This window comes from Chaetodon trifascialis, chromosome 9 (assembly GCF_039877785.1).
Source record: "Chaetodon trifascialis isolate fChaTrf1 chromosome 9, fChaTrf1.hap1, whole genome shotgun sequence".
NCBI classification, from domain to species: Eukaryota; Metazoa; Chordata; class Actinopteri; order Chaetodontiformes; family Chaetodontidae; genus Chaetodon; species Chaetodon trifascialis.
In genome coordinates this window covers 29463946-29476943 of record NC_092064.1, presented here as the reverse complement: position 1 = coordinate 29476943, position 12998 = coordinate 29463946, and the positions used below count along the sequence as shown (strand labels likewise).

General features: G+C 45.8%; 2 protein-coding genes across 2 annotated transcripts in view; one reads left to right on the top strand and one right to left on the bottom strand.

Annotated features, from left to right (window-relative positions):
* Nucleotides 1-7543, bottom strand: part of col4a4 (collagen, type IV, alpha 4) — a 29153-nt gene extending 21610 nt beyond the window's left edge. Inside the window, exons 1-3 of the mRNA XM_070969740.1 lie at nt 7500-7543; nt 7355-7397; nt 1463-1534 (exon numbers count right to left, since the gene is read on the bottom strand). Of these exons, the coding sequence (XP_070825841.1) occupies nt 1463-1534; nt 7355-7397; nt 7500-7543 (159 nt within the window). The remainder of the gene's footprint in view (nt 1-1462; nt 1535-7354; nt 7398-7499) is intronic.
* Nucleotides 7544-12471: 4928 nt separating this feature from the next.
* col4a3 (collagen, type IV, alpha 3) overlaps nt 12472-12998 on the top strand; it is a 27163-nt gene continuing 26636 nt past the window's right edge. Inside the window, exon 1 of the mRNA XM_070970801.1 lies at nt 12472-12756. Within this exon, the coding sequence (XP_070826902.1) occupies nt 12676-12756 (81 nt within the window). The 5' untranslated portion in view covers nt 12472-12675. The remainder of the gene's footprint in view (nt 12757-12998) is intronic.

Sequence of the window (12998 nt, the reverse complement as noted above, 5' to 3'; positions counted from 1 at the left end):
CTGTACAGAGACATCTGGACACCCTGTGACTGTGTACAGAAACATCTGGACACTCTGTGACTGTGTACAGAAACATCTGGACACACTGTGACTGTACAGAAACATCTGGACACACTGTGACTGTACAGAAACATCTGGACACCCAGTGACTGTACAGAAACATCTGGACACTCTGTGACTGTGTACAGAAACATCTGGACACTCTGTGACTGTACAGAAACATCTGGACACACTGTGACTGTACAGAAACATCTGGACACCCTGTGACTGTACAGAAACATCTGGACACTCTGTGACTGTGTACAGAAACATCTGGACACTCTGTGACTGTGTACAGAAACATCTGGACACACTGTGACTGTACAGAAACATCTGGACACACTGTGACTGTACAGAAACATCTGGACACTCTGTGACTGTGTACAGAAACATCTGGACACACTGTGACTGTACAGAAACATCTGGACACACTGTGACTGTACAGAAACATCTGGACACTCTGTGACTGTGTACAGAAACATCTGGACACACTGTGACTGTACAGAAACATCTGGACACTCTGTGACTGTACAGAAACATCTGGACACACTGTGACTGTACAGAAACATCTGGACACTCTGTGACTGTGTACAGAAACATCTGGACACTCTGTGACTGTGTACAGAAACATCTGGACACACTGTGACTGTACAGAAACATCTGGACACACTGTGACTGTACAGAAACATCTGGACACTCTGTGACTGTGTACAGAAACATCTGGACACCCTGTGACTGTACAGAAACATCTGGACACTCTGTGACTGTGTACAGAAACATCTGGACACACTGTGACTGTACAGAAACATCTGGACACTCTGTGACTGTACAGAAACATCTGGACACTCTGTGACTGTGTACAGAAATATCTGGACACACTGTGACTGTACAGAAACATCTGGACACCCTGTGACTGTACAGAAACATCTGGACACTCTGTGACTGTGTACAGAAACATCTGGACACACTGTGACTGTACAGAAACATCTGGACACTCTGTGACTGTGTTACCACCTTCTGGACTGTGGTTTGTCTTCACCTGTTAACATTATCTAAAAAATGGTTCTAGACATAGACACTCAGAGTTTAGGGAGGAAGAGGAGTAGAACTGTGACGTCACACTGCTCTGTGTGTGTGTGTGTGTGTGTGTGTGTGTGTGTGTGTGTGTGTGTGTGTGTGTGTGGAATCTGCTGACTCAGTTTAAGGTAAACAGCTGCTAATTTAAGACCAATACATTCCTCAATAACACTCCTCCATCCAGCAGCTCATTATTACAGTGTGTGTGTGTGTGTGTGTGTGTGTGTGTGTGAGACAGTGAGGGCGTCACAGGTCTGTCAACAGAGGAAAGTGCGTGCAGCTGTGATGATGTCATGATGCAGCTGGGCTCTGATTGGCTGGTGTGTGTGAGCATGAGGAGTCTCACCCTCGCTCCTTTGGCTGGGAAACACCGACAGGTGGAGCAGTCCCGACCTGCGCACGGCTCTGTCTGGTCGCCCTGGAAACCACGATAGAATGCAAAATTAACAGTGACATCAGTGTGACGTCAACCTTCATCGACATTACATTCCTATGACATCACTGCATCGTCATCATACACCTCGATACATCATCAGCGTGACCTCAGGTTTCGTTGTAGATCTTTGTTGGCCCATCAGAGGAAGTTCTTCACTTGACACACAACAATACAACACATCAACATGACACAGGTGTGACCTCCTCCTCCTCCTCCTCCTCATCATCATCATCATCATCATCATGCTAACAAAGGAGTTCCTGACCTGATGAGAGGAGCAGCAGAGTGTGTTTGTGTTTTAGGCATTAGACTGACTATTTAATACTCCAGACTTCTAGAATGCTTTACTAGAGGTTTGCACACCCCCATGACCCTGGCAGCGGTTTAGTCCACAGCTCCTGGTTCAGTCACCCAAATCAAACTGGTCAGACTATGAGCAAGTCCAGAACCTTTACACCCCTGCATCCTCAGAAGTAAGCCACCTCATCCAGGTCATCGGTGAGCACCTAGTGGTCTCCAAAGGTTTCCATCCACACCCCTGAGGCCATCTGGGACTCAGGCGGAAGGAATGACAGAGTAACTACATTGCTGGCCCACCACCAGCAAGGCTGCATGTCAGGGTTGCCAATCGGGAGGCAAGCATAGGTGGGGAGTCTTCGCATGCTGACCCTAGGCTATGAAAACTGGCTCTAGAGCTGAGGAATGTCACCTCTCTGGTGGTAAAGTAGCTGGAGTGGTAACAGTGCACACACAGCACTGGATCTGGAATCAAAGTGCAGGAGAGGAGCTGGACAACAACAACTCGGCAACAATGGAGAAGCTTGCTGGGGAGTGACTGTGAGCTGCCGGCCTGATCCTGGTCTGGTGATAGTGGTTTTGATATTGGACTTCTGTGCAAGTCAAGGACCGTCGATAAGGGTACATGGTAGCAAAGTACCTGAGGCCAAAGTGATCAAGTTTGTAATAATGTCCACAGACCTGTACCCGTAAGTCTTGGATAATTGGTAAAGGAGCAGAGCTTTCAGAGGTGATAACCTCAAACAGGTAGTAAGGGTGGAGGTCTGGCAGAGGACCCTGTCTGCAAGGTGTTGACTTCAGGCTGCTCAGGGATGTGGTCAGAAGGTTGTGGTGCTGGTGTTGGTGCTTTTCACCGTAGTAAACAAACAATGGGCTGCTGGACAACACCCGTGAAGGAGGCCGTCCAGCTGCAGAAGGAGTCATTTCAGGTTGTTTGGACCGCTGGACTCCTGAGGACGGGATAGCAGCTTTTGTGGTTGCGTTAACCCCAGTTTCAAGAGGAGAGATGTGGTTCATGACTGTGTCCTCCCCGTACCTTGTGGGGAGTACTGTGGGAGCATGCGGTACTGGGGCCGTTACTACAAGTCCTTCAGTCCTTGCAGAAGCAGAGCGAGAGCGGTGTCTGTATCCTGAGCAGGACGTCCAACATGTCCTCAGCAGGAGGTGGACTGCTCCACTGTCAAGGATTTTGTTTTGATATTCATGAACAGAATCTAAAGGCGATGCTGTTGTAATCTACAGAGCGTATCGCTGCTCTGCGCTTTAATGTGCAGACCCAGAACACACTGCAGGGATTGCACATGCCATCAGCTTCAGGATCCTCCTGGAACCACTGAAGGATGTCGGAACCACTGTCCTTCGCCAGCTGCCATCATGAACCGGCACATGTATGGATGTGTGCAGCAGGGACAGTCCTGCGTCTTCAGGTGTGTTTTGTCCTGTTTGTTCAGACTGCAGCTCAGCGGGCTTCGTGTTTTTGGGTGTATTTTCTCCAGCAGTGCGTTTTGTTTTTATGGTGTATTCTCTGTGTTCAGACAGTGAGGAATGTAAACAGCGTGCAGAGACAGACAAGCATCTCTGAGATTCTCAGGAAGCAGACAGCTGACTGTGTGTGTGTGTGTGTGTGTGTGTGTGTGTGTGTGTGTGTGTGTGTGTGTGTGTGTGTGTGTGTGTGTGTGTGTGTGGATCAGATAACGTCAGTGACAATCGTGTTCCATTTTTCTGACCCACACACTCTTTGAACAGTCTGAATGAGGACAGATGTGAAGCAGCTCATCAGATACGAATCAAACCATCTGAGCGGCTGCAGCGTTTTACATGATAACACGTTTCTTAACGTACACATGTAATGAAACACACATGTTCCTTAACGTACGCACATAATGAAGCACGCGTTTCGTTGTGTAAAACATAGAATGAAACGTGTGTTAACTACAGTGTCGACTGTGTGCACATCCTAAAACACACATGTTGGTTTACAGACGTCATGTAAGCCACATATATATAAATCAGCCTGTTCATTAACGCGCACGTATAATGAAACTCATGTTGTTAATGTGAAATAAAACACACATTGGTTAATGTACGCTGTGAGAACAGCGTTCATTACTGTACACTGGTCGTGAAAAGCGTGTTTGTTGATGAAAGCAATATGATGAAACACATGTAAAACAATGTTTACAGCGATCAGGTCACTGATGGAGAACACGGGTGGTGTTGATGAAGACTTCCTCTGACGGTGCAGTGGGGATACAGGTGGGGATCCGCTGTCCTAAAGGACCTGACACTGACTGTCCCTCTTCACACATCCCACACTGAGTGTCCCTGTTGATATACCGAGTGTTTTTTTTTTCTCAGTGGGCCCCAGACGGCGAGTTTCCCAGCATGCAGCAGTGTTTGTGTAGCAGCCACATTCCTGCAGCGTTGTGTAAACCAGGTTATCAGTCAGGCGTGGCTATCAGCAGCAGGAATGTGGCTATCGCTCTATCTGCTGTCACGACTTTGTCCTGAAAGTCTGCACTCACACCATCCTCCCTCCATCAGTCCTCCATTTATCCTCCATCATCACTCAATCTGCTGTCACAACTCACACCATCCTCCATCCATCCTCCATCCATCCACCTCTCTCAGTCCTCCATCAGTCTTCCATCTGCGCTCACACCAGCTCCCACTGACATCCATTAATCCTCCATCCACCCTCCATCCTCCCACATCCCTCCATCATTCCTCCATCTGGGACGCCATGCTGCCACCGATTGGCCGAGCAGACAGTGGAGCAGCTGATTGGCCGATGACGCTGCTGTTCACAGACAGACTGAACCTGACGACCTCGACAGGATGGAGAGACTGAAGAGAAACGTTTCTGCACCTCGGCAGGGTCATCTCGACATCATCTGTCCTCCATTATCTGTCCATCACAGCTGGTGTCTTTATATCAGTCTCTGTGTTTCAATAGTCAGTTAAATCAGCAAAGACCTGAGGACCAAGATCCGATCCCTGAGAGACACCACAGGAACACAGGTGTTCCTCTACGTCCACCAACAGGTCAGCCCCACCTGAGTTCACCCAACACCTGAGCCTGTCAATCACCTGAACCCAGTACCTCAAAGACCTTCTGACAATCTGGACCTTCTGCTGCTTTTGAGGAAACTTTTTGTTTATTTCAGCCTGATGTATTTTCCATGAATGTGGCTTTAGTGACTCTGTGGGTCGTTCTAACTGTGGACTCTCCTCCTCCACCAAAGACACTCGGGGAAAACATGGTACATCATGTCCTGCTGAGGGAGCTCCCAACAGCTTTCCAAACAAATAACAGTTTCATGTTATTTCTACCGTCTCAAGTCCGACCAAAAGTCAACACAGAATCCCACCAATCACATTTATGGAAAAGCAAACGTGAACGTGTTGTTTTATATTACACCACTTAAAGCCAGCATTCACCCATTCACACACACACTGATGGCACAGCTATCGGGAGCAATTTGAGGTTCAGGATCTTGCCCAAGCACAGGCAGATCTAGGTGTGGGACCACAGGGATGCTGGCCCCAGCTGAAATCTGATTGGCCCCTGAAGTGTCCCTGTCCTGTCACAAACAATGACACCTCTGATAACTTCTTGTAACTGCAGTGATGCTGCGTTCACGTCATGAGGACGGGAAGGTAACAATGGGACGGACTGCCACGTTTACAACTTAGACGCAGCTCGGCGGTTAATTCGTGTTAATGAGAGGGAGCTGGTAATTCCAATGTGACTTGAACGTAGCATGAGACTTTACAGTAGGGGCGGGGCTTGTGGACAGGCAAGCCAGGCAGTTGCTTGGAGCCCCGGTCACTTATTTTCAATAACAATTATTGATAGGCCGGGGCTTTCAGGGACCTCTGTTGGTGCCTGGACCTCACTTTGAGAACCACAAATCTATTTTTTCAGTATTCATCTCAAATGGCCCAGAAACTGTGCATTTATGTGCACAAAAAACTATTTTTTGCGGCGTGCACAGGTGGGGTGGGGGCCCCAGGGATTTCTTGCTTGGAGCCCCAAGAGACCATAGCAATGCCAAACAGAACCAGACGCTGCAGAGTTTCATCCTCCACAGAAGCTTCATGGTGAGTTACGATTCAAACATACAGAATTCAGCATTGTGCAACGTTAATTCGCAGCGAGCTACGACATCACTAGTTAGTTAAAACCGAAACCAGTCGGATCGTTTCCTCCTGTTTATTTTTCTTTCCATCTATAATTGCGCGTTGTGTTTGTGTTCAGACTCATATTAAACATCATTAGTACGCTCAGATTCCCGTGAATCCACTGATTCAAACCACATGAAGATACAATCACAACAGGGGGCTCAATAAACTCCAACAACAGACAAACAACCAATTTGAAAACTGACGCAACATTGAGGAAACTCACCGCTGACGTCTCTCATTGATCCACAGATCGAAAACAGACAAAAATGGTCTCAAACTTCCACAGAGATCCAGAAGATCCACTGCGGTGAAGATATTTGGTCCAAAACATGAAAATAATCCACAGAAAGACGTTTTCTCCTTTCAGATTAGCAGCCGATGAGCTCGTCTTCTGCTTGTCTTCAGTTTTTTCCAGAATAAAACTGTAAATGTCAAACACTCCTAAACAATCACGAGCTGCCACTTGCAGCCAAGCAACAGCTGAACAGAAGGGCGTCGTTTTCTTCTGTGTGGAGATCAAATCAATCACATCTGATTTTGACCTCTTCGAATGGCCAATAAAATTCTGGACAGGCCGATGTGCGATCTCAGTGGGTTATTTACAGCTCCGTCACCTCAAATCAAAGATATTCTCGCTAATAGAGATCTTACACACAGTTTGAGGTGATAAATACAGTAAATGGCCTCAATATAAAGATATGCAACCAAAAGATGTGTATAAATACCTTAAATATGAACATAGATGGCCAAAATTTAGATTTCATGAATATAAATATCGATATTCGTGTTGATAAATATATTGTAAATTGCCTTTTTTGAAGGACGCCTAAAGATACAAGTAGAGGAAACATGTAAATATTCAGTTTCTGTGTTTTTGTGATCAGTTTTTATTGAACCTGGACTTGTCTCAGGCTTCATGCTGCGCTCTCACTGTGTTTTCCAGCTAATCAGTCTCAGGTAAACTCACCTGCAGGAAGAAATATTCAGGCGGAAAAAAACCTTCCACATTAGTGTGTTCAATATATTCAATGTGTGTCTTTGCTCAGTTACAGAGCCACTGCTGAAATGTGCCTCAGTGAAAAAGCATCTGATCAGCATCAGAGCTTCAGAGCAAACACTCAGTCTGTGAGGGACCTCTAGGTGACCAGGAGAAAACCTGCGGTGCTCTCCTCTGATTGGACAGCACACCTGAACTCAATCAGCTCACATAAAAGCCGTCAGAACCCGCATGTGACTGAAGAAGCTGCTCAGAGGAAGAGGAAACTCTTCATCGTCATAGTGAAGAAACCAAAGCTGAGTTTGAAGTGATGAACTCACCCCGAGAGCTGTACGAGGAGTCGTCAGGATGAACAGGAGGCACCTGGAGGAGCAAACGGACAGGTGAGTCAGGGAGCAGGTAACGAGCTGGACCAACAGAGTGCAGCTCTGACTGGTCAGTGACGAGAGATGACGATCAGCTGACGCTGAGGTCACATGCTGTGGGGTGATACACGCTTTAGGTGCCATGTTGACTGCTGGAGAGTAACTAAGTACAATTACTCAAGTGCTCTACTCAAGTACTGTTGTGAGGTACTTGTACTTGAGTTTTTATTTTATGATACTCTACTTCTACTCTACTACATTTTGGAGGTAAATATTGTACTTCTTACTCCACTACATCCATTTGACAGCTTTAGTTACTCAGATTCAGATTATCAATACAAAATATTAATCAGCTGATAGATTCTGATGTTTAATTATAGATTAATCTTTCCAGCAGTATAGAAAGTAAAACTGGCTCCACTTTTATCAGCTGCAACACTAGAGAGGAACACAGAAATGCACCAATAATTAGAATCCAATTGTATATTTTGACACTAATGCTGTTATACTTTTACTTCAGTAAGGCTTTTAACGAAGTATTTCTACACTGTGGTGTATTTTTTACTTCAGTACAAGTTGTGAATACTTCCTCCAGCACCGGTCAGCAGTATAAAAGATGAACTTTGACTTTACATGAAGTCTAAACTTCACTAAACGTACTGACGTAAATACCGTCTCATTTCCCGTTTCTGGTTGCTGCGTTAGCATTAGTGGACATCTGTCTTATTAGCCGCTGTTTGAAGTACCATTAGCTCTACTCAAGCACTCATACGTCTGTCTGTTTAATGAGTGCTTACCTCACTTGTCTGCTCTGCTAGCTACACTAGCTTAGCTTAGCCTATCAGCTAGCGAAGGCTTCTCCCTCTCCGGCTTTCTCCTGCTCGCTGTGTCAGATGTTTAGCTGCTCCTCCGCCTCCTTTAGTGCTACTGGCACATGTAATCAATGTAGTTTATTTGGTGAAGCTCGGCTCCGCACCATGGAAGCCCAGTAACTAGCTGTAGTTAGCCAGGCCCTTGTAACCGGTGCAGACCGACCGAGTGTAACCCCGGCCAGCTGTCCCTCGACAGCTCCCGAGCAGTGGGGAAACCAGGAGGCGGGGTGACTGTTCGAAGGAACCATCGTCCCGAGCTGAAGCCCACAGTTCACCATCAACCACTTCATGTTTCTAACAGGTTCACAGCAACACACGCTGAGACACCAACGCTGATTATTGGCAGCTCCATTTTGAGCAAGTTAGTGACACCAGTGACCAAAGTCGAGGCTTTCCGAAGGCCAGAGCGGCTCAGGACAAGCGTAAATCCAGTGAGATTGCTATTCACATCGGTGGGAATGACACCCGGTTACGCCAATCTGAGGTCCCTAAAATGTAGGTGGAGTTGGTGTGGACATAGACTACGCCGGACTCCGTAGTTTTCAGTGAGTTTTCGTTGCTGAATATTCTCCAGTTGCTCCAGAACGCTGCAGCACGTGTTCTGACAAAAACCAGGAAGCGAGATCATATTTCTCCAATACTCGCCGCTCTGCACTGGCTCCCTGCAAAGTTTAGAATAGAGTTTAAAATTCTCCTCCTTACTTACAAAGCCATAAATGGCCAGGCACCTTCTTATCTTAAAGAGCTCATAGTACCTTATTGCCCTACTCCAACACTGCGTTCCCAGAATGCATTTCTACTTATGGTTCCTAAAGTCTCAAAAAGCAGAACAGGAGTCAGAGCATTTAGCTATCAAGCTCCTCTCCTGTGGAACCATCTTCAGTCTTTGTCCGGGAGGCAGACACTGTCTCTACATTTAAGAGTCGTCTTAAAACTGTCCTCTTTGATAAAGCTTATAGTTAGGGCTGGCTCAGGCTGGTCCTGGACCAGCCCCTAGTTATGCTGCTATAGGATTAGACTGTCGGGGGACATCCAAAGACACACCGAGCTCCTCTGTTCACCTCCTCTGGGAATTGTTGGGTCTCTGTAGATAAAGAGCTTGGTCTGGACCAGCTCTATACGGAAAGTGTCCTGAGACAACGTCTGTTGTGATTTGGCGCTATACAAATAAAACTGAATTCAATTAAACATGTTCATTTGTACTTCACGTGTGTTTTTGTTAAGTTTGTTTTGTTTTGTTTACCAGATGGAGCTGTAGGGCTGTAAACAGGAAGTCAGCAGCATCATGTCCTCTGCTCAGAGGAAGTCCCTCCCACTTCACGGCCCTGTCACTCTGACTCCCCCTCCAGCTGGTTCTCAGCCAATGAGGAGCCTCTGACACTCCGATGCAGGTGGTTGTCCTGTAAAGACACAGAGACAAATTGAGTCCATTAAATTCTGAACAGAAACCATCAGTTCAAATCTAAGAGCACATTTCCACTTCAAGTCCTTCCAGGTGTCCCATATCAGATGAGACTCATCATTTACACTCAGTCACGTCTCTGTGTCGCAGATCTGATTATGATCCGTCTTCGTTGTCTCAGCCACATGTAGATCAGGGTTGGTCCTCCTCTGGTCTAGAAGGAGGCTGTGATCCACCTGAAGCTGTTTGACTGACTGAAACACCTGAAGAAGAACCTCTGCACTTTAGCCGTGAGGTTACAACAATAACAATTAGCTTGTGTTAGCTAACAACAGGGCTCTCAAGTCTCACGCACTGACCGGGATAACGCCCACCAACAGTGGAACAGGTAGAGGAATTAGTCACATGTCATTTATCAGATCAAAAGCTACCGACTATCCACAAGCTAACAAGCATCCATAAGCTAACAACAATTCACATGCTAACTGCTATCCACAGGCTAGCAAGCTAACAAACACATGAGTGCCATTCTGGACTTTGAGTGAACGGTCTGTTGTCGTCTCGCTGCTCTCTGACCCTCACAGATCACTGAGTGTCTGTCAGACAGACAGACAGACAGACAGACAGACAGACAGACAGACAGACAGACAGACAGACAGATCATGGATGTGTTGAGGACATCAGTCAGTCCGTCCTGAATGCTTCTTGAATGTGTTTACACTGAAACGCATCCAGCAGCGTTGAATGAGATCAGATGATCAGATGTGATCTGCACGAAGTGACTCAGAGTAAATGAGGTCAAACTTTCCTCCTCAGCAGATAAAAGAAAAACAAACTCTGTCCAAACATCGTCCTGCAGACGGCAGTGAAGGAAGAATGGACTTTAAGGTGACCTGTCTGCCATTGGCTCATTAACTGTCTGATTACTGTAAACGAGCCAATGACAGAGGAGGAAACCGTGGACCATAGCTGAGCATGTCCTGCTGCTCTCAGGGGGACGTACGGTCCTTTAAACTGCACTACATTTATCTACCAGCTTCAGTCACTCGTTACTTTGCAGGTTTTCACAGTAAAAATATGATCAACTTATAAAATATGATTCATATTAAACGAGCCAACATGAACTTAATCAGCTGCTCAAACATGAGTGCATCTCAAATCGAATGTATTCAAACACTCCAGACGGGCTTTTATGCAGAATGATGCTAAATACTTTCGATACTTGAGTACATTTTGCTGGTAAAACTTTAATTTGTGTTTCTACACTTTGACAGTTTTACTGAAATAAAGGATCTGAGACTTTTTAATCACATTTCACGACTGAACAGACATGTTAACACAACAGATTGTGTCTGTGATCAGTGACAGATAAAGACTTCAGGTATCAGGACTCAAAGTAAACTCTGGTTTTATTTTGAAATGCAGATTTAAAGTTGCAAACCTGTCTTGTTCTTTTACTGTGTACAATATCTGCAGGATGAAATACTGCAGTACAGCAGCAGTACAGTGCACTGTAGTGCAGTAGTTGAGTAAAAGTACTCCGTTACTTCTCCTGATCAGCTTCATCAGCGGGTCATTAACGGAAATTAACCTTTTGACGTCAGCGGCTAATTAGAGCTTCTTCAGCAGCTAATTAAGAGTTAATTAACAACTGATTGATCGTCGGATCTGCTGCAGCTGCAGCGGCTCGTTCAAACATCACACAGCAAGAAAAGCAGCAGCTCAGGTGAGTCACGCGCAGGTTCACTTACCTGAAGGTCTCGCGCTCAGTCTGAAGCCTCACGCGCTTTTCATGTCAGAGACACACAGACAGAAAACTCTCAACTTTATGCGCTAAAGTGAAGCCGCAGCGCTCCGCTGCACACACAACTCGACACCTGTCAATTCACGGCAAACACCTGCAGGTGCGCACACCGACACTTCCGGTCCCCGGGATCCGCGCTCCAAAATAAAAGCGTCTCGTTGCTGCAGGAAGAAGAGAAATACGAATAGAAATGATTCATGTGGCGGATGATTTTCCTCAGAAAAATCTTTATCGAATCACATTTGTCTCAGTGTTTTCCTGATTGATTGATTGATTGATTGATTGATTGATTGATTGATTGATTGATTGATTGATTGATTGATTGATTGAAATGGGGAGCTCCCTGTGGACACTAACGTACTACACTCAGAACTACAATAAAACTAAAGTAAAGAGACAAATCAATGGTAATGAAGAAATACACCTGTGCAGGTGAGCAGCTGACAGACTGAATGAAAGACATGTCTGAGTTCAGTGTTTATCAGGAGAACTTTACTCATGTTTTTATGTGATCACGTGAAGTCATTACTCAGATACTTTACTCAAGTAAAAGTATCAATACCACAATGTAAAAGTACCTGATTAAAAGTAAAAGTCCTGCATTCAGGAAATTACTATAGAACAAAATGATTATTAAGTAATAAAAGTAAAATATGTCATTTTGGGAGAGTATACAAAAAAATTAAGGATGATGCTTTTTTCTATTCATTAACAAGATAATCAATACTTTTCAGGTTACGACTGTTACTTTCTTTAGTACATGAATGCCTCGTATGAGCAGCTCCAATCAAAAGATTTCCGTCTGAAATGCTGCAGAATAAAATAATAAATCCTCCAGTCAAGTCGAATAAACCTTCATCTGATTTTTCAGTTGTTTTAAATCACAGTTTACTTTTCTCTTGTGATATTGTGATAACTGACTTTATCTGAGTGCAGGCTTTTATTTTGAAAAAATGGATCGGAAGTCTTGTACTGAGTGTCGTGGGTTTGACTCCTGTCAGCGGACTGTCTCTCTCTCCATCCCGCAGCAGGTTGCTGTGGTCCGACTGGATCAGCTGCACGGAAACCCTTCAAACAGAACCGAACCGAACTGAGCCGAACTTTGCCGAACCGGCAGGACGAGTCAATCCCGAGTTCCGTGAGTTCAGCCTGGACTCGGACTGATCAGCCGAGACTCTGCAGCACTGTGTCCGCCCGCATGGAGGCTCCGGACGGCCTGGGGATCGTCGCGCTGGTTCTGATGCTCTGCAGCTGCGCCGCTCCGGGACACGCCGAGAGGGTGAGTGAACACACCCCGAGACCCGCACCCAGATGGGTGTCGGTTCGAACGTTTTCTGTTGAGGGAAGGAACTGAAGCAGAGAAAGTCTGAGACTGATGGACTCAGAGGACACTTCGGCTCAGAGGACAGACTCTTATTGTGACAATCGTAAGGTAAAGGTCATTGATCAGTCTGTCAATCAAACGTCACCAGAATATATTGATCGTATCAGGTCACCAGTCCGTGTGTGTGTGTGTGTGTG